Source organism: Tauraco erythrolophus, chromosome 18, assembly GCF_009769465.1.
Source record: "Tauraco erythrolophus isolate bTauEry1 chromosome 18, bTauEry1.pri, whole genome shotgun sequence".
NCBI classification, from domain to species: domain Eukaryota; kingdom Metazoa; phylum Chordata; class Aves; order Musophagiformes; family Musophagidae; genus Tauraco; species Tauraco erythrolophus.
The window spans coordinates 2,482,235-2,501,672 of NC_141482.1; the positions used below are offsets into that span (position 1 = coordinate 2,482,235).

General features: G+C 41.3%; 1 protein-coding gene across 1 annotated transcript in view; it reads right to left on the reverse strand.

Annotated features, from left to right (window-relative positions):
• Positions 1–19,438, reverse strand: part of ITCH (itchy E3 ubiquitin protein ligase) — a 66,972-nt gene that overhangs the window by 23,341 nt on the left and 24,193 nt on the right. The window contains exons 2-8 of the mRNA XM_086622653.1: positions 13,759–13,848; positions 11,369–11,507; positions 8,372–8,496; positions 7,014–7,151; positions 4,827–4,869; positions 2,605–2,774; positions 1,183–1,417 (exon numbers count right to left, since the gene is read on the reverse strand). Coding sequence (XP_086478779.1) covers positions 1,183–1,417; positions 2,605–2,774; positions 4,827–4,869; positions 7,014–7,151; positions 8,372–8,496; positions 11,369–11,507; positions 13,759–13,828 — 920 coding nt within the window. The 5' untranslated portion in view covers positions 13,829–13,848. The remainder of the gene's footprint in view (positions 1–1,182; positions 1,418–2,604; positions 2,775–4,826; positions 4,870–7,013; positions 7,152–8,371; positions 8,497–11,368; positions 11,508–13,758; positions 13,849–19,438) is intronic.

Sequence of the window (19,438 nt, forward strand, 5' to 3'; positions counted from 1 at the left end):
CAAAATGCTTGAAGCTAACACTTGGTTCACGAGATGCACCAAAATGCTGTAGAATATACAGTGGTACAACGTTCATATTAACAGTAATTCCACGTTAACCAGAACACAAAAAACATTCTACATTGCCACCGTCCGTTTCTGGGAAACTAAAGCTAAAATTCATGCCTAGGCATACAATTTCAGCAAGCCATGAAGCAAAGATTTGTATTCAATATCATGTATATTGATAACCTGTTGAACAGAATCATCTGCAGATCATAATCCCCTTTCAGAGTAACATTAATTTAATGTTAAACATCAAAATATTCAAGTTTTGCACAGATCACGTATACGCAGAGCTCAAGGGCACTGGTCACATTTTCTGCACATGCAGCATTTGGGATACAGACTTAACCCTGTATTTGCATCAAATGCAACATCCCAGGGAAAAAAGGATGCTAATTTGCCATTTCTGTTGAATTCAAAATGGTAAAGCAATCACTTATATTTTTCCAGACTGCTTTGATATTTCACAGTTATCCTGTGATTAAGTGAGGTAATTCAGACCTCTCCTACCTTTTGGTTCAACCGTCTGCAAATTAAGGCAGATCTTTCACCAGTTACACCACTCCCATGAGGAAGGTTTTGCTTTCCTTCACTCAAAGGGTCTAGAAAATTTAAGGGTTTTTTTTTTAAAGTTTAGAATCTAAATGAGAGCTTTGAGGTAACAGACCAATTTGGCAAATTCCACATGTGCCTGAAAAACAAGTGTGCCCACACTGCTCCCAAGAGCTGCAGTACAAAGTCCAAAACTTCAGGACATATTGCAGATTATCTACGGCGATAACAGCTTTTCTTCTACATATCTATACCGATATTTTACTACCTGACTTCACTCTGATTTGAAGACAGCAACCTGTCACACTATTTAAAACTTCCATGTTTCACTGACATGGGAATGTGCGACAAGTATCAAAAATATCTGAAAGATTAATTCTTTTCTTGAATAAACCGTGCTTGGAGGCCTGCCGGACAAAATAGTTATGAAAACTTCCAAATTAATATCGGGGGGATTTTTGTTATGCAGCAAAAGGCAGATGTTAGCAATGTTTTGTTACACATACTCTAAGTAAAATAAAGTAAAACCAGAAATGTCAGCATATTTAAAAAAAAATCAAAATAAAAAAAACATTAAACTCATACCCAGGTGGAAGAGGACCTTGACTGACTGTAGTAAGTGTCTGAGGTGGAGGATTTACTGGCTGGACTTGTCTCGATACTGGAGGTGTGGTGAGTGCAGCAGTTGCAGGAGCTGTTGTTGCAGCTGTGGCCCCCTCAGGGCTCTGTTCTGCAGATGTGTTTGCAGCTGTACCTGCCAGTGATCCCGCACTGGCCCCATCACTTTCTGGGGGTGTGGATGAAGGACCATTTACACTTGCTGTGATGTCGGAGATATCGAAGACAGAAGAAAAAAAAAGCCTTTAACTGCTATTTGTCACCGATCTATTTCAGAAGTTGTAAATCACAGAAGTAAACGTGCAAGAGCTGGTATTTCGAAGTGCATGCACACAGCCACGTTTCACAGCGTACACAAAACTAAAAAGCAATTTTGGCTCACTTTGTAAAAATGCTCTAATCCAAGAACTGCAGTCAAGGGCACAATTTTGCTATTTCTGATAGAATAAATCATATTTACACAAGCAAGTTGTCTGCATTCTGTAAACACTAAATGATTACAAACAAAAAACTACTTTCTTGCATTGATGAGTTAACTATTTTCCATTTACTATTTGGAGTAATAATTTAAGAGATAATAAGCATAAAATTTTCAAGAAGAGATTTGACTTTGAATGGAAAGAAATTATCAAATTAGGGGAATACATACATTCTTTAAATGTTTTCAGTTTTTTCTGAATGCCATTTGGTGGGTGGGATTAAAAAACTGTATTCAAGTCAGACCTTACTACTGAACTACACCGGATTAATCTTTTAAAGTAATTACTGTATTATAGTTTGCCATCCAGACTCAGCATTTCTCAAACATAACAACGAGACTACTGAAACAGATTGCAGTGTGTGGGGGTAAAGGAGTTACCCTAAAAAGAACTAAATTTTCAGGACTACTTGTCCTAGTTTTGTGGTTTTAAAATAATCAGATAAAATAATAATAATAATAATAATAAAATCTATCCATTTCAGTGCAAAAGAGTTATGAATGTTTTGAATGCTGCTACATTCAACTAGAATTGCAGAAGCAAATAACTAGTATTTCAAAAGCCAGTATTATCAACTTGAGACAGTTTTGTGAGTCCTTCAGTAGATTTCACTGCAAGACTCAGACTCAGTGGACGTTTTAGAGCAGTAGTAGCATTCACTTGTGTTCTTTTGGTCCCAGCTCCACGATATGTAGCAGTACCACTGCAACCCTTACTTAGCAGACACGGAAGCAAGAAATTTCTAATAACAGGAACAATGATTAAACAACACGTACTGAATGAAAGCTAAAAAAAATCATCCTTCAGAAGTTATCTGCCAAAGAATTTACCACAAAAAACGTAGCTAAAAATCAGCATCAGACATGGCTATGTTCATTCAAACGAGAATGCCTGGCCCTAGAACACGTACCAGCTACCGAAGTGGGTCGTCGGGGAGTGGGCGGAGGTGGTCTCGAAGGCCTGGGAGGTCTAGAAGGTTTGCAGTTTCCATTTGTGAGCAATGGAGAATCACTGCCATTAACAGTCTTGTTTTCATTGGAAGCAGCATCTTCACAGGTTTCAAGGCCATTTGAGTTAGTCCTTTTGCAGGAAAAGACAGAAAGGAGAACAGTTCTAATTGCGTGTGGATGACATTAAACTTGATGGCAGACAGCAGAATGCAACAGTTATGACTAGGAGAGGTTCTCACATTCATAATAACTATGAAACCCCATACATCCGCATAAACACACGAAGAGTTTATCTCCTGAGGTACGTGAAGCCTCAACTGATGAAAAGATTATGAAATAGATGTATATGACACCTGTCCCTGAAATCTCCTCTTTCATTGGCCAACTCGATACCTCTGCCTTGAGGCCCAAGCTCTGGATTTTGCTGCTCAGCGATTTCCACCCATGAATTCCTCCCATGAGACGTGAAGCTGACCCAGACCCGAGGACAGCCTGTGTGCGTTGCTCCACAGGTGCTCAGAACGCACACAACGCTTCAAACTCTTAGAAAACTTCATTACACATACACCAATTTTCCCTCTAAACTCAATTTGGGAGAATTTAGGACTAGGCGTTAAAGTTTTGACCAACAGCTACGAAAATAAGCTTCTCAACTTTACAAGAATTAAAAAACTAGACGGCAGCGCTCACCCATTCTGTGCTGTTGGGTTATACCTAGCCGTGTACTATTCTGACAGATTTGTAGCTCCTTAAGCAGAGCTACAGGTATCTACACCTTTACTTCTAAAGCACTTGATTTTCAGAATATGTTGAGCAAAATAAAAAGATTGTCAACTAAAATTCTAGTGGATTGACAGGTCAAGTACATAGGCCATCAGTAATAAAACCAGAGGTTACAGTTTCAGCCCAGTACCTCTACAATGACATTCTTTTAAATGTACACCAAACGAAACCAGCAGGTAAGCCTGAGTAAATCACAAGTCACAGAGGATCAAGCAGAACCGTGCACGTTTGACCTCAATATCATTGCCAAACACACTTTTGCTCTACACCAGGTGTGGTGCACACAATTCATACCGTACCAACCCCAAAGTAAACGACCATGAAAGCACGTACAAATCGTTAGTGATCTGAAGTTTGTAAGAGCTATAGCCTGGCTTCTCCTCAGCCCCAAAAGCACACTGCTGCTGTTTGAACATTAAAGTCAAGAGTGTCACCTTTTATCTTTAGTGTATCTGACCAGTTGGCTTAAGGCATAACAATGCATATCAAAACAGTATCATACACTAACAGTTACCACTGCTAGACATATTCCAGATCATTTCCGTGATCCTCAAAACAGACCTTTAATGAACACCAAAAACCCCACCAGCTGGTATTAAAACCAAATCAGCTATTATCACTGTTATTATTACAGTATTACACACCCAGGCATGCTGAATACCCAAGCATGGAAACACTCTTCTGAGCATGAAAAGAAACCAACAAAAGTAAACTTCCATGGGAAGATTTTAGATAACATCGCTAAGAGAGCTACGATCTATGAGAAAATAGTGAAATTTTGCTTAGCTGCTCCGGATGTCATCCAGGAGTGTTGTGCATTGTACAGATCCTTAAAATACTTCCAGTCCTGGGAACTAATTGAAGTGGCATGGTGCTCCCTGCTGATTAATCCACCATCAAGTATGGTGACACTTTTATCCTACCAAGCAGCAAGTACATAATCCAATACTGACCTTACAACTCTGCAACTGCTAGACAGCTTTTGGGATCTTCTTAAAGCTAAATATAATCCTGATACCTCCGTGCTATAAAAATAACCAGTGCCATTTACTCACCAGTGGGATTTTTTTTTTTTTTTTTTTTTTTTTTTTTTGTATTTTACTTTGGTTAATCATTGGGAGAACGATAAGGAACACGAAGGGAAAAAAAAAACAAAAGATCATTTGGATAGGGAGGCAAATCTAAGCTAGAAGATAGGGCACATATGGAAAACCATTTAATATGTGAATGTACAACAGTACAGTATTTTTATTTAGGACATGCTCAGATCTTAACAGATACTACTGTAGGGCATACTCAGAAATTTCTCAGTTGTCTTCTTTACAAAACATACTATTACTCTTTCAAAACTGCAAACACTAAAAGGCAGTATGAAAATAAAAGAGGAAAAAAGTCTTACCGTGTATCATTTCTTACTCTGGAGCTATCATTCTGTGTAGGACCTTAAATACCAGGGAAAAAAAAGACAACAGAAGTATTAGCAACATTCTGAATAATTTCCAAGAAAAGCAGTAGTCTTTTTTGCTCGCATTTCTTTCAAAGATGGAGGTGACACACTATGTGCTGTTTATGTACCATCCTATTTCAAAAGCGTACACGTTTTGTATCTCTCTCTCTGTGTACACATTTTTTTTAAACCACGGCCGCTGTGAGTAATATTTTCACTTTATGGAAGATGTAACAGGCTGTCATTTGACTGCATGAATATTCCCAAACACACACAGCTCAATAACATTGCCTCCTGTCTCTGTGGCAGTGTCAAGCCGTGGTCTCCATTCTCCAAGTGGAGCTGGCTTTTCATATTCTCTCCCTTTTCCACGATGACAGGCAGAGCAGGAAGGGGAACAACTTCTCTACAATCTTCTCTCTGGTTGACCAGCAAGCAAGTGCAGGAGCTTGGTTTTCTGGGGCTCTCTAGCCTGGACCCTTCCCTTTCTCTGTATGTGGTTCAGCGTAAAGGCATTCAAGGAGGTACAAAACGTGGCTGCACTCCAAACAGAATTACAGCAGCTCAGCCTAGATTTGCAAACGTTTTGCAACTGCTTATTCAGCCACCTTGCAAGTATTTGCCTTTTGTGCCAGCATGTAATGCTTGAATATGCAGCACACAACTGCTCATTCATTTGGACAGCACAAACACTGTATTTCCATAGAATTACACACCATTAACAAAGAAATCAGTTGTCAGTTCTGATGGGAACTACGTACAGATCTAAGCCAAAGCCAAGGATGCAGTCTCGTAAAGGCTTACTATAACATGCTGTTGGTGACGGAAGTGATTTTAATCCCAGAAACTGAAATATTAACTTAAAAAGCTACTCAATAAACAATATATTTGCCTGCAAGTACCTTTAGCCTGGACAATCAGAATGTGTTAGACTAAAATTTAACTCTTTCCTCATGTGCTCCAGTCCTCCGCTTATCTGGGAACCCTCTGCTGAACTTCTGGCTTGGTATGTCCACCTTTACTGTCGAGCCCCAAACTGTACACAGTACTCAGTGCTGCTACCTGCACATCTTTTTCCACTTGCTACCACCCTCTTCTCAGTAGGTGAATTTCAGGAAATGGAAGAAAGCACAGATGATAACTAAGTACTGCATAAGAGGAAAATCTGTTACTTTCACTAGGTATTTCCTATCAACACACCTCAGCCCTGCTCTACAAGCCCCACACAACCCCAGCATTTGGCTTTCATTTACAAAAAAATCCCACACCATTGGGTCGTGTGATTGATCCTTTTAACAAGATGCAAAGAAAGATGGACTAAAAGCTTTAAGAAATAATGATTACGCAGCTAGTGCGTTAATTCAATTTTCCTATGATATTCAGATGGAATCTCAAAGCAGCTTCCTATAGTCCTTTAAAAAAAAAAATCAAACCCAGAAGCCTAAAAATTGCCAATTAACTGCCTAGCTAGTTGCTACAACACACAGTCTCTCCAATATTTCTACTACACAATGTACAATACCTTCAAAAATGCTCTGTTGCCTGTCCTGCACTAATGGAATTAAAACCCCTTACTTTTTATTTCAGTGTAATTACACATTTTACATGTTTTCAGGATTTTCAGTTAAAAATCGTAATAGTTATCTGAAACTGAAGACACCAACTAAACAGAACAGCAGATCCCTCTCTGCAGCACTCCACAGGGAATGAAATCTATGAAAACATTTATTTAAATTAGATATTTTAAGAAGAATATAAATCCATGTCTCCTCGTGAGCAGAATACTTATTATTATGATGATACCAAGCTAACTTATTTCATACTCTTTCCTGTTTATGTTATTAAACATTCAGGGAAGCTAGAGGCTTTTATTAAAGTTTGGGCTTGCTAGATATAAGATAGCAAAGTCCAGAAAATAAAGATGCTGATCTTATTTTTGTTACAGCAAGACTGAAAATCTTCACTGTGGACTATGACTCCACCTCAAATAAAAACATGTAAGAGTTCTGGTCTCTACAAACAGGAAGTTATGGAAACTGCTGCTGTTAGGATTATTAAAACATTATGTTAAAGCTTCCAGAAAAAAACCCTTTGTACACCAGATATATGCAGAGGGCACATTTGAACTGAGATACTTACTTCTGGTACTTGAGGCATCGCCGTTGGTTAGGAGCTCAGGATCTACCTGCATCCCATCTAGACAGACAGACAAATCTCCTACCACTTCTGCTGGTTCTCTGTCACCAACAAGATGCAACGTCACCACTACCTGCTCAACTGAAAAAGTACAGGAAAGAATGGGAGCTTCTCTTACTACTTGAAAAGAATGGGAGTTTATATCACTATGTGACAAAAAAGTGCACTTTATTCAAGAAGCTAATCATGGACCACTGGGGATCAAGGGGAAAAGAAACCCAAAGCAAAACCCAGAACTACAGCTTTCTCTCTCCATTTTTTTTTTTTTTATATTTTGTGTGGTAAAGCTAATAATTTCCAGATGTCAGTAAAAAGTTATTATTTCTACAAAAAAAGGGGAAAACTGAGAAAGGATTACCATTACATCAGTCTCACATTTCTGTCCACGCTTCTAAAGCAATTAATAAAGCTTTCCTCAAAAATCTATAGTTAGGAAATGTAATTCACTTTATTCTTCATACAGAGCAGATGTTTTAATCAGAAGATAGAATTGATATTTCACCTTTATCTAACGAAATCAAGATTCACATTTAGAATGTGAAGATTTTGCACCATATCCCCAGACCAAAGACATTTTCAGGACAAACAACTGTTTGTCAGTGGAACAGAACTCTAAATAAATCTTCTTGATGAGATGGTTTGAAACAAAACCCAGTGAATTACAGCAGGGTACCTGGTGTCATACAGAACAACGCAGTTACCCAAGGTAATTTTCCCAGATTCAGCAGGACAGTAACACTGTCAGGAGAACAGCTCATTACACTGCTGCCAACATGCTGCACTTACATGCCCACATCTAAAAAATCCAGAAGCAAACACTTCTTTAAAGGACAGAACATACATATGACAGCACAAACCTAGATGCTGCAGCAACAAAAATTCAGGAACGGGTGTGTGGAATTCTGTATTTCTCTTTCAAGCTTCACGGGATACCTAAAGGCTAACTAGTTCTCAGATGCATGAAATCATCCATCATATCCCTGTGATATTTAGAACAAAACCTGGCACCAGGAACATATCCAAGTTTTCATTCTTAACCTATATAGAAGGAAACACTCCTTTCTTTAATATGGCTTTCACTCTTGCACACACCAGCAAAGTGAAAAATACCATGTTTTCAATGACACCATGGCAGACAGTGTCTAACAAAAAAAGATGACACTGATGAAGTAGAAGGAAGCTCATAAATGCAACTGCAGTAACAAAAGGAATTCCTAAGGTCCATCTTCAGAGATGTACACAGCACTCACTAACAGGCAACTCCTGACACATTCTGCAGGTACTGGTAATCTCATCCTTACGTTTCATACTGTTTGATTTCAAAGTCTCTTGAATATCCAGAGCAGCACTTCCCAGAAGGACATCAGATTTTAACGTTTGATGGCTCCAGACTCGGAAGTTTAATGTACTTACAGGAGTGACAATTCTGAAAAGAAAAAGTGGAGCATTGTGTAAAGGCATTTGTTGGCAGGAGAAGTGGGTGAAACGAGAAATCTACTTCAACTGCCACTCGGGCGTATTTAAAAACAAAGAAATAATGGCAGTAACATGAAACCATTTCTAATTACCACATTCTAGTACACACTCACACTTATAGGTCATGTAAATCGAGACTGTTGCAAGACTGTTCATAGACTAAGTACAGTTTTTATTGTTACTATTTTAAGGGAAGTATCTATAGAAAAACTACCAGCTCACAATTAGCACCTGAGTGTAACCAGGATTAGAAAAGACGACTGATTCGTGCAGGTTCACATTTCATGAGTGTTCAGCATTTGTGTATCTTCATGTAAGAATCTTTCACACAGAGAGGAAAGACAGAAAAATTTGCTTTCTGAAGAGGTTACCAGAAGATTTTAGGACATCTCATAAAAACGGAAGTACTCAGAATTACTAAAAGTTATTTCAAATACTTTTAGAAGATGACTGTTCCCCTAATAAGCTGGCACATACTTGCATCATACTATGATAAAGAAGCAGGAATACATAAAAAATTAATTTAACATTTTACTAGCACACCTTTGGCTTCACAATGCACTTACTGAGAACAGAACACGATATATCTTCCATGGCTTAGCGATTCAAAAACTTCCCTTGCCATTTCCAGGAGTAGGATGTATCACTTCTACAGTGTGCTAATTCCATTATGTCCTTGGATATTTGGCTCCAGGTTTACTACCAGAAAAGTCCCTTAGAGACCCAACTATCACAACAGTTTATCTTAATTCCAAACCAAATCATTCAAAGAAGAATTGAGCCATTTATTTCTACCCCCCATTTCACTTCCCTGAGACTTTGCTCAAATTTCCACTTGTTTTAGTGACTCACAAATCTGAACTTCAGTCAAAGCATGGTGCTACAAGCTGGAAAGATGTCTTCCAGAGAGCAGACGCAGTACAAACAATGGCAATGTAAGCCTCTACGTAGAGCAAAAAAGGGCCAAACTTGTCTGAAAAATCTGGTAGGTGGGTAAGGTCACAAAACCACAATGCTGTAGCCTCTGCCAAACAGAAAGAAAGTTTGAATTTGCCGACCTGTGGCAGAGCAGGTACATCTCTGACGGCTCGAAAAGCCATCAGCAGTCACTCCCTAAACAAGAAACCTCTTGATCGAGGATTACCTACACAGTAAGACTCTCCACTCCCAGATCTACATCAGCAGTTATGTCCTGGGAGAGCCCCTTACTGGGGAAGAACCACATTTCGTGGCAAACACAAATCGTTTCTGCCCCAGCAGTTACTCAGCCTTCCCTCCTCTGGCTCCCAAACAAGCTGAATCGAACCACGCTCAACTGCTGAATCTCAACAAACACTCTGCAGCAAGATGATGACAGCTGAGATGGTGTATGTGATCAGGCCAATCTTGAAGAATAAAGGAACTCTCCCAGTCATCAGAAAAACCTAAAAGCCTAGATTTTTCTTTTTCCCTCCTAAAAGTATTCTGACAACAGCAGAAAGATGAGCATCACAAAATAGCTGATATTAAAATTAAGAATAGACTCACAAAACCTTTTTTTCCTAAAAAGTTGCTCTTAGAAGTAAAACATTCATCTGTCCCTCACGCTCCCTTGAGTTTTGAGAAGCCTTACAACAGAGAAACAAATTTACATCAGTATCAGCTGCTGACATTGCACAAACACATTTCTGCCTTTTTTTTTTTTTAAAAATCCCTATCAGCAACTTCAAAGTAACTTTTCAGACTGACATTCTTTTTCTGTAAGGAACACTGTAACATTTATGTATGTTTAAATTATTTTAATTGTGAGAAACAGTTATTACAAATGACTGTTTATTTTCTCTGTGGATAATTTCACTTGTATATGGTTGACAAGTCCAGACTTTCAGGCAGACAATCCCTTCAGAATATGCAGTTCCACCTAACAGCCTACGTTCTACCAGAGGAACCCCTCTTCAAACACCCGTTTGCAGAAGCCATTACACTTTTCCTTTTTATTCTCAAGTGGAATGTAGGCAGCTGTGTCAAAATATTTCCTAAAAAACAATTAACTTACTCCGCTAAGTTCCATCAGCATTAGTGTAATCTTCAATGAAGCTGATGTGCATTGGGTGTCTCTGTTCGGTGTTTACTGAACAGGAGGAAAAATTGCCCATGTATTATTGTGTGGACTTGCACAGTGCAAGCCACAAACATTTCAATTAAAAAAACCCAAAAAAAAAACAAAAAGAAAGAGAAAAAGCAGGCTTTAAAAGCCAAAAGAAAATTCTGCTCTTGCACGTTGGCATAGGTGTAAAGTACAAGGTTTTCTTTTTCAGAAAACACTTCTTTGCAGTGAAAGTAAGGTAAACAGTAGTAACTAAAACTTCATATCAGTCTGAATTACAAGAAAAGAAAAGGCACAAAAAGGTTTTCATCAGGCAGGAATGTTTAAGGTGCCTCAAGAATAATAATCTAGAATTTAAGTATAAGAAGTGGTGCAAGCACAAGACTGACCTTTATCCCAGTGTTCCATGTGACACATTCTTAAGAGAAAACTAAGTTTTATAGTAGCTGCAGATTTTTTTTTCTGTGCTTTATACTTTCCATCATCTCACAACACAAATACTGGGCCAAGCAAACACCAGCAGCTGTGTTCACCTTGAATCTAATGTTAGTTTTGTACCCTGAAGGCACAAATTAATCAGGAATTTTGCAGTTGTGATTGAATTTAGACATGCACAAGACAGAGCTAACTACCTGTGCTGTGGCGCAGAACACAACAACGTGGTACAGAAACAACAGCTGCTGCCAATTCCATGAACTAGCTGAAATAAACTAGAAAACAAAAACATCAAACCTACACTGTAAGATGCTGTTTCCACTTCGGACTATTTGTGTTGTTGCATTTTTCTGTCTTCTTTGACTGTCCATCTACTGAGACTTCCACGTAAGGGCTAGGTCCAAACCATTTATTTTTTTCCTTTAGTTTTGCTGAAATAACTGTTAAGAAAGAGAAAAATAATAATCCATTCAATAAGATTCCAATTGCAAATAATATTGTTTAGTTGTGTGCTTCAGTATTCAAGTATTAGGTCATTGATGCCTGACAACAATGCTCAAGAAATAAAAAATATATTAAATGGAGAGAAACAGTCTTGCATTCCAGATCATTTTATACGATGCTATAGCTCACACAAATGCCTAAAACATGCAACAGCACTTCTATAACATCAGGCACTATAATTAATCAGTGTAAGATCCACAAAAGTGCTTAAGTGTTGAAAGTAGAAAATATCCTCTACAATCTCCTCCTGTCTATCACCAGCCAAGAGAACTCCTTGGAGTTTATTACACTGCAGTTTTTTGGTTGGTTGGTTTTGGTTTGGTTTTGTGGTTTTGTTTTTCTTTTAAACATCGAGCATCAACTGCAACGCACCTGGCTTTCCATGCACCAAAGAAGCACGTGTGTGCACGAGCCTGCCCCTGACATTTGTCTCTCATATTACGAGTGTTCTTGGGATTCCTTGGCAACACTAAACTTACAAAACAGTACTTAGGACAAGATATTATCATTTCCAACTGGCCAGCAGACTCCACTCTGTTCAAACACACACCGACTTGCTCTCCTGTGTTTTTGTCACCCACCTCAGCTGCACTACATCCTTAAAAAAAGATGCCTAATTCAAGCCCATATGGCTAATCTACCGAGATTCGCTTTATAGTCTATGCTCCTTTAGAGACTTAGAAAAGTAGCTTAGTATAAACTGCTCTGAACTGCTCCCGAGGGAAACTCTACATTACAGACATCTGGCAGAAATTAACTTCAGTTTGCTAACGTGAATTTTCACAAATAGCTCCCCTTCCTTTCCCCTCGTGTCTCCAGCGCCTCCATACTACAGCATCTCATGCCTCAACATCGCTCCCTATCTCAGAGGCATCGAGACCTACTTTGAGGCGGCACAAGTCAGCAGTCTTGCACTTGTTTTCAAGGTTCTGTCTTACCCAGACAGCTTGAAAGTTCATTTCAAACTAACGAGGGCCGCAGAACGCGGAGGTGAGGGTAGGGCAGTGTTTACAGAAAAGTCTACGAAAAGGTAACGCCTGTCACGGGAACTAGTTTGCTTGGAGACTGTGGCTGAACTTCTATAGAAATTAAGAACTGTTCAAACATCTTAATAGTCTCAATTCTAAACACTGGGACATTTCTTCAACTTCAGTTTCTCTCTCTGAGTCACAGGCCTTTGATGGAGGAAGCCTTAGACAGCAATCACCACTTCAATCCTTAGCTCTGCTCCCCACAGCTATGTGGAGGATGCACCTCCTTCCAAACCATTTCAATTTTTCTCTCCAACATCAACCTCTAGGGACAAGATTTCTCTTAAAGTCTCATGGCCTACTGAGAAAAAACAAGCTTGTGACCTCAGTGGGACAGCTAGAGCCATCATAACTTCTCCAGTTCCAACCTCCTTTCTAGTCTAAAGCTTTCCCATGTATTTTTTGACAATTCTATTCATCGTCACAATATCGACTTTGTGAAACTTCGACATATACCCACAGACTTCCACACTGAGGGTGCAAAATTTGCCCTTGATGCTTCTAAACATTGACCTGCATACAGTCACAGACCCCCCATTCCCAGGCTTCAGCAAAATTTGTCAGAGACTAGAAGTGAGGACAACTTGTTTCAACAGCTGCTCTGTTGGTGGAGCACTGCAAAAAGCAAAGCATGTCGTGTAAATCCATTCCTATGCAATCTACAGGTGCTCAATTACAGTAATTGTCTCACCAGCACTTCCATTAAAGCTCCTTTCCAATGGTGGCCATAAAAACTAGCAACAAAGGAGAAGCAGCAAGTCAAATTTAAGGAGCAGCTCAGATTCACTTAGCTTGAGATGTAAAAATATTGCTAGGAGAAAGTGTTAGATCTGGTGTTATGGCAAGGGTTAGTAACTAAAAACAGTATCACATTACACTACTACATTTCAAAGAGGACTGTTTTGTACAATTTACTTAACAGCATTCAAAAAGAATTATTTCTTTCTCTTTTTACATAAAAATATATCAATTCAAAATGCATTTTAGATAAAATCCTGAATAAAATAGCTATATTTCTGCCTATTGTGTGTCTTCTCTTGAGTTTTGTACAACTTAAACTTCCTGAAATGCAACATATGAGTAACTTCCATCTAATTTTGGGAAAAACACTTTTACATTTCTAAGCAGAAAAGATGCATCCTTTCAAAAGGCTTACCAGTGATTTGAAGCTGTGATTTCATGGAAATCCCACTGGATGGTCCTGATCTGGAGGCACTGCCAGCCATAATACGGCTGGATCTTGAATCTGGATGAAGAGATAATGTAAACACTTGAATCCTCTGAAACTCAAAAACTAAATCACCTGGTTTTTGACATGTAGATAAATTAGTTTTCTTTCTAGTTCCTTTCCATTCCCCCAAAGTACAGAAAATGGTTTACAAAGGGCTCAGTCTCTACTATTACATGATCTGTAAACATTCATGTCCTAGGCAAAAGAGGTCTTTTGATTTTGTCCCTTCAATTTGCCAGTTAACTGAGAGTGAATGATGTTCTAATTGCAAAGTTTGCTGTACCTCTTGTGTCTGAAAATATCTGCCTGCTTATTTTGATGTTGTAACACGTGGGTAAGAAGTTCATCTTCCCATGTCAAGTACTACTTGGTTTAAACAGTAAAAAAGAAAATCACAATCCACAAGCATAAGAAAAAGGCAGAAAATTAATTATTAAATTAAAAAGTGAATTACGAATTTAGAGAGACTTGCTTCTGTACGTCTTTTGTTTTCACTTGGTCAGATCAAGTCTACAGACAGTGCTGTAATTCTACAAAGCACTTGGCTATAAGAGGAAACACATCACTTCTGAAAGAGCGTAAGACAATCTTCATTTACAGCTCAACCCTCCCTCTTAGCACACCCCCATCCTCACACCTGTGCTACCCCAAGTCTCCCAGCACCAAAGCAAACAGGTATTCCTACCATTCTTTGAACTTAATTCAATTCAGTATTTGGTTTTGGGGGGCAGCAGGGAGAAAGCGGACAATATGCATCATATGGCTTCGACACTAACGGACAAACGAAATAGTGAGCTATCATATTAAAACTAGACATCATTTTGGAAATATCCAGGTATCCTTGTCTCCTATTCGTTTCTAAAACACATTTTCAGCTCAACGTCCCTTACCAACTAAACTAGATATATATCAGTTAAGTTCTCTACAGCAGACTACCCACTGGAAAACAAATGGGTTACTGAAGACGCCAAATTCCTTGCTGGATACAACTTCCAGACCATTTACTGCATCCCTCTCATGCCATGTCCCCTCCTTTGTGCCATTTCTTCGCTGTCTTCTGTGGTCATAACCTACTGCAAAACCCATTCATCCACCTCTTTGTCTGACCTCTCTCTCTTTGGGCTCCCATCTGTCGTGAGGCTCAGCTGCTCTGGCCAAGGGGTTGGCTAATCGGCACACACAGATCTCCCAGCCCACTGCTGCACACCTTTGGTCAGCCACCAGATCGGAACCCCAGGGCAGATCAAACATCTGAGAGGGCCAGCTCGCAGGTCATTTTCTGCACACAACATTCTATCCAGCAAGGAAAGTAACATGTCAGCTCGAGCTGCTGCTACCTGTATCTTGAGTGCAGAAGGCTGTATGTTTGAACTTACCACCTTGGAACGGCGCAAGCATGTCTTATCCTCTGCATGCCATGCAAAGCAGAATTTGTAAAAGGAGACCAGATCAGAATATCGCAATTTTCTTTTCAGAGGTGGCAATCTGAAGCAAAAGCCTGTATACTGTGACATTTACTGTGAAACTGATGATTCCACAGGTATTTCGGAAGTGGTAAAATGGGAAGTGCTTGCATCCTACAGCTTGCTGATGCCAGTGTGAACTGCTGGAGGATATAAACCACCAAAAAAAGTACTAATGACTTGCTTAGTTAGTATATAGTGTTATTAGTGGAGTTCAGTACTGTTAATTACTAGATTCCAGATGTGAATCACACAAATCTAAATCCTGTTAGAGCAAAAAAGCTTTTAACAGAAGTATTTCAAAAGTAGTCTCAATGTATAAGATTTAGAGGACAATTCTTAATTCTGATCCTGTGATTAGTTCTACCAAACTCACTAGGCACCCTTTATACTGTAAGAAAGCAGTTGAACAGCATCTAGATCAGTACAGACTTACTGGATAGCCTACAGGAGTTTGCATTTGCATTTCCCACCTGGAGAAATAACGCCACCCATAACACAAACACAGTTGCTGAAGGTGGTAATTTTCAACTGAAGTCACACAGTAAGCACACAGAGCGTGCAACGGTCATTCAGAAGCGTGGATACTAAAAAGCTGGAAGCAGAGAAATTTTCCAGCTGCAGCTCCTTCAGCCATCCTTCTCCAATGACCTCAAAAACTGTATATCGTACAGGTTGAAATAATACCTGACCTAAATGCTTAATATCAAATGGAGAGAGCAGGTCAGTATCCAGCACTCTAATAATCTGCATGACTTCAGGAGAACCCAGCCCATATTGTGCCACTTTGGACTGTAGACTTTGGACCACTCTCCAAGCGATAATTTCACATTTGTCAGACTGACCTGAGTTAGCAAGAGCTTTCTGCATGGGAAAGGCTTGGATGATACCCTCTGTGGGCTCACTACCACCTTGATCCACCTGCACACCACTCTGAGGCACTGTAACAACTTGCTCAGGTCCTTTTTCATATTGAGGCATCCCGATTTTCTCTATTAAATCCCAGTCCCCAGCCTCCAGAGCCTGCCACTTGACCGCTTCCCAAAACAGTTTTGAATATTTTGGACGCACAGTCACTTTACACTCTGGAAGCATCCAAGGCCGGTTGTGGGCCAGCTGTGTCACTGGTTGCCGATGTCTGACCGCCGCCCCAGTTTCCCGCAGCGCAGTAAGCGTGCCCGCAGTAACACTGCTGGCATCGCCGGGCAGGAGCATGTCCGACGGTCTCAGGGGTGAGGACGGCTGGCCGGGCACAGGCGCCGGGCCAGCGGGCGGTGCGGCGGCGGAGGCTGTGGGCGGTTGCGGAGCTACCCACGGCCATGCAGCTTGCGGCGGCACCACGGTCCGTGCAGGCGCCGCCGCCGCGCCGGGTGGCACAGCCAGCCCAGGCCGCCCCGGCGCGGGCCCGGCCGCGGCAGCCTGCCGCACCGCCGCCGCTGGCTGCGAGACCTCTCGCAAAGCCGCCGTACGCCGGTGTGCCAAGGAACCCGCCGTACGCCGCCGTGCCAAGGAACTCGCCGTACGCCGCCGTGCCAAGGAACCCGCCAGCGGCGGCTGCGCCGGGCAGCCGAGCGCTACGGGCGACGGCGCGGGGCACCAAGGCGCCGGAAACGGAGCCGCGGAGGAGCAGGGCGCTACGGCCGGTCCCCGCGGCGCCGCCAGGGCCGATTGCGGAGCGGCAGGCGGCGGTGCCCGGCCCGGTTGCGGAGCGAGTGGCGGAGCCGTAGGCAGGACGGATCCCGCGGCAGGCACTGAAGCAGCCGGCCGTACGCGCGGCCGTAGCGCGGAGCAGGGAGGGGCGGCCGCTGGGGGACGCTCCAACGCTCTGCCTCGTCCGGTCAGTTTTGCTGACTGTTCCCCTGGGGAGGGGTATTCCGGCATCACAGCATCGCGTGCAGAAGGATACTTAGGCGGAACGTAATCCCGCGGGGAGGGGTAGGAGCCCCGCGCAGTCCCCGCGACTTTCGCAGTCTCCGAGGGCAGCGGAGACGCGGCGGGAACGCGGCCCGTGCTGCCCGGGGTCGGTGTTCCCTCGGATAACCCATCGTCAGAGCCCGGTAATCCTCTTCCTTCTCTTCCTGCTGTCCACTTCTGCATTATACCATAGAGGGACCACCACGTACATAGCAGGTCGAGTACGCTCCTATCTCCAAACACGGTCTCATGAAATAACTTGTCCCCTAACAGTTCCCAAGCTTCTGGGCTAAGGGCAGTCTTAGGATCAGCCACAAACTCATGTTCTGCTGCCCAATTTAGCAATTCACAGAGAGCTTCATCACTTATGTCAGCTCCTGCGACCGTTATCACAGATTTGAAGGCAGAAAATATCGTGCTTTCTTTTGCAGAGCTTTGCCCCATCTTTTCAGTCCAGAGTTCCAGCCCCGGGGGGAACACGCACCTTCTAAATTCAGTTGCGGTTGTATCACATCGGGGTCACCAAATGTCGCTGTCGTACCGAGGATGGAGAGAAGAACGACATAGAGCTCAAGTCCAGGAGAAAATGTGATTATTTAATGAATTACAAATCCATATATATAACGTGGTTCGCAAGAAGAGCCAAGGCTATTGGTCGCTTGACCACCCACCTCCCAGAGTGACTGGCTGAATGCTACGACACCCATTTCAAAACAGCTTTCCCAGTGTGCCATAAACAAGACTGCATAACAAGCTACAGGTGCGAGATAAAGTCTTAGTTTACAAAAACCTCAAACTGTTTCTCAGCCAGCCTGCATGGGAAAAAGAACTTTCCCAGGATGCTGCAGCAGCTGGAAAATTTCTCTGGTCCTAGCTTTTTAGTATCCACACAGAAGCACATGTTAAAGGTAACTTTCATTCCTAAGCCTGCAAAATACACTCATTAAACTGATTTTTTCTTTTAATATTTGATCATTTTCATTGAGAATATGCAGAAAAAACTCTAGCAGCTTATTCACATCGGAAATGACCGTCCCACAAACACCTGCGGAGTCAGCACATGTGTAAGTGCAAGTAGGTACGTAGTGAGCCAGTTTGCACTAACTAGTTTAAAGTAACATTTCAAGAATCTATTGCCTCCCAGTACTTCTAAAAATAAAAAAAAACTACATTAGTTCTCAGCTGCCACAGAGTTTCTAATTATTTCTGAACAATAAAAGTGAAGAGTCTTCTTTTACTGCACACTTGCTAAAATCCAGAGGCTCTTCGCTTAAAGCGAATCCCATCAGTGAACCAGGAAAAAGAAGGAGAGTTCCAGAGGAAGAAGCAGCAAATTTACCCATGCCCTGCACTTCAACAGCTTGATTTCTCTTATGTTTTTGAATGCCTTGACCCCACCAGTGCTTCTTCTGCTCCCCTTCACTGCCAGCTGAACCAGACTCAGCAAGCAGAACAGCTGCTTCCAAGCCAGGCATCCAGCAAGGAATAAACATGGAACTCACACTGCAGCTTTCCTCTCAGCTGGGCACTAATTCAGGTCTCTCCCCTACCATGCAGGTATATATTCTATCCAGGTTTTTCGTAACCCATAATCAACTTTGATACCTCCATCTCCACCAATTTTTAGCTGGAATGGATTGGCAATTCAGAAAGTTTGTAGTGCAACACACAGGAAAAGGGGAAGACGAGGATAGAACAAGACTGGCAGGTGGAACTGCATTCACCTCTTTCTTAGGAAACAAGGCTAAAATACATTAATTAGTCAAACAGGAATCCGTGGTGATTAATGAACTACACTGTGAAGAAGCACAAAGAGATTGCAAAAGACGATAACCCCTCTAGTTGCACACATCCTGCAGATTTCTACATTTAAACTTCATTTTTAGCATTTAGCTTCTCTTTGTTTATATAACAAATACACAAATGTAATGTGTTTGGTAAGAAACTACTGCATTAATGCTACTTTTAATGGTAACACTGTGTATGATTTCAACTCAAACACCACCTAGGGCTACACATAAACTTAATGATAAAAATCAGACAACACACTCTTCAATCATTATTAAAATATTTCTGTTTAGTTTTATTAAAATAGAAACAATATCCTGTGAAATTCTGTGAAAAGCAAATGTCTTTATTTAAGACAAGCAGTTCTGTCAGCAACTGGATGCAAACAGGCCACCATGTGTGAACCCGACAAGTACTTTAACTGGACTAGACCTTTGGAT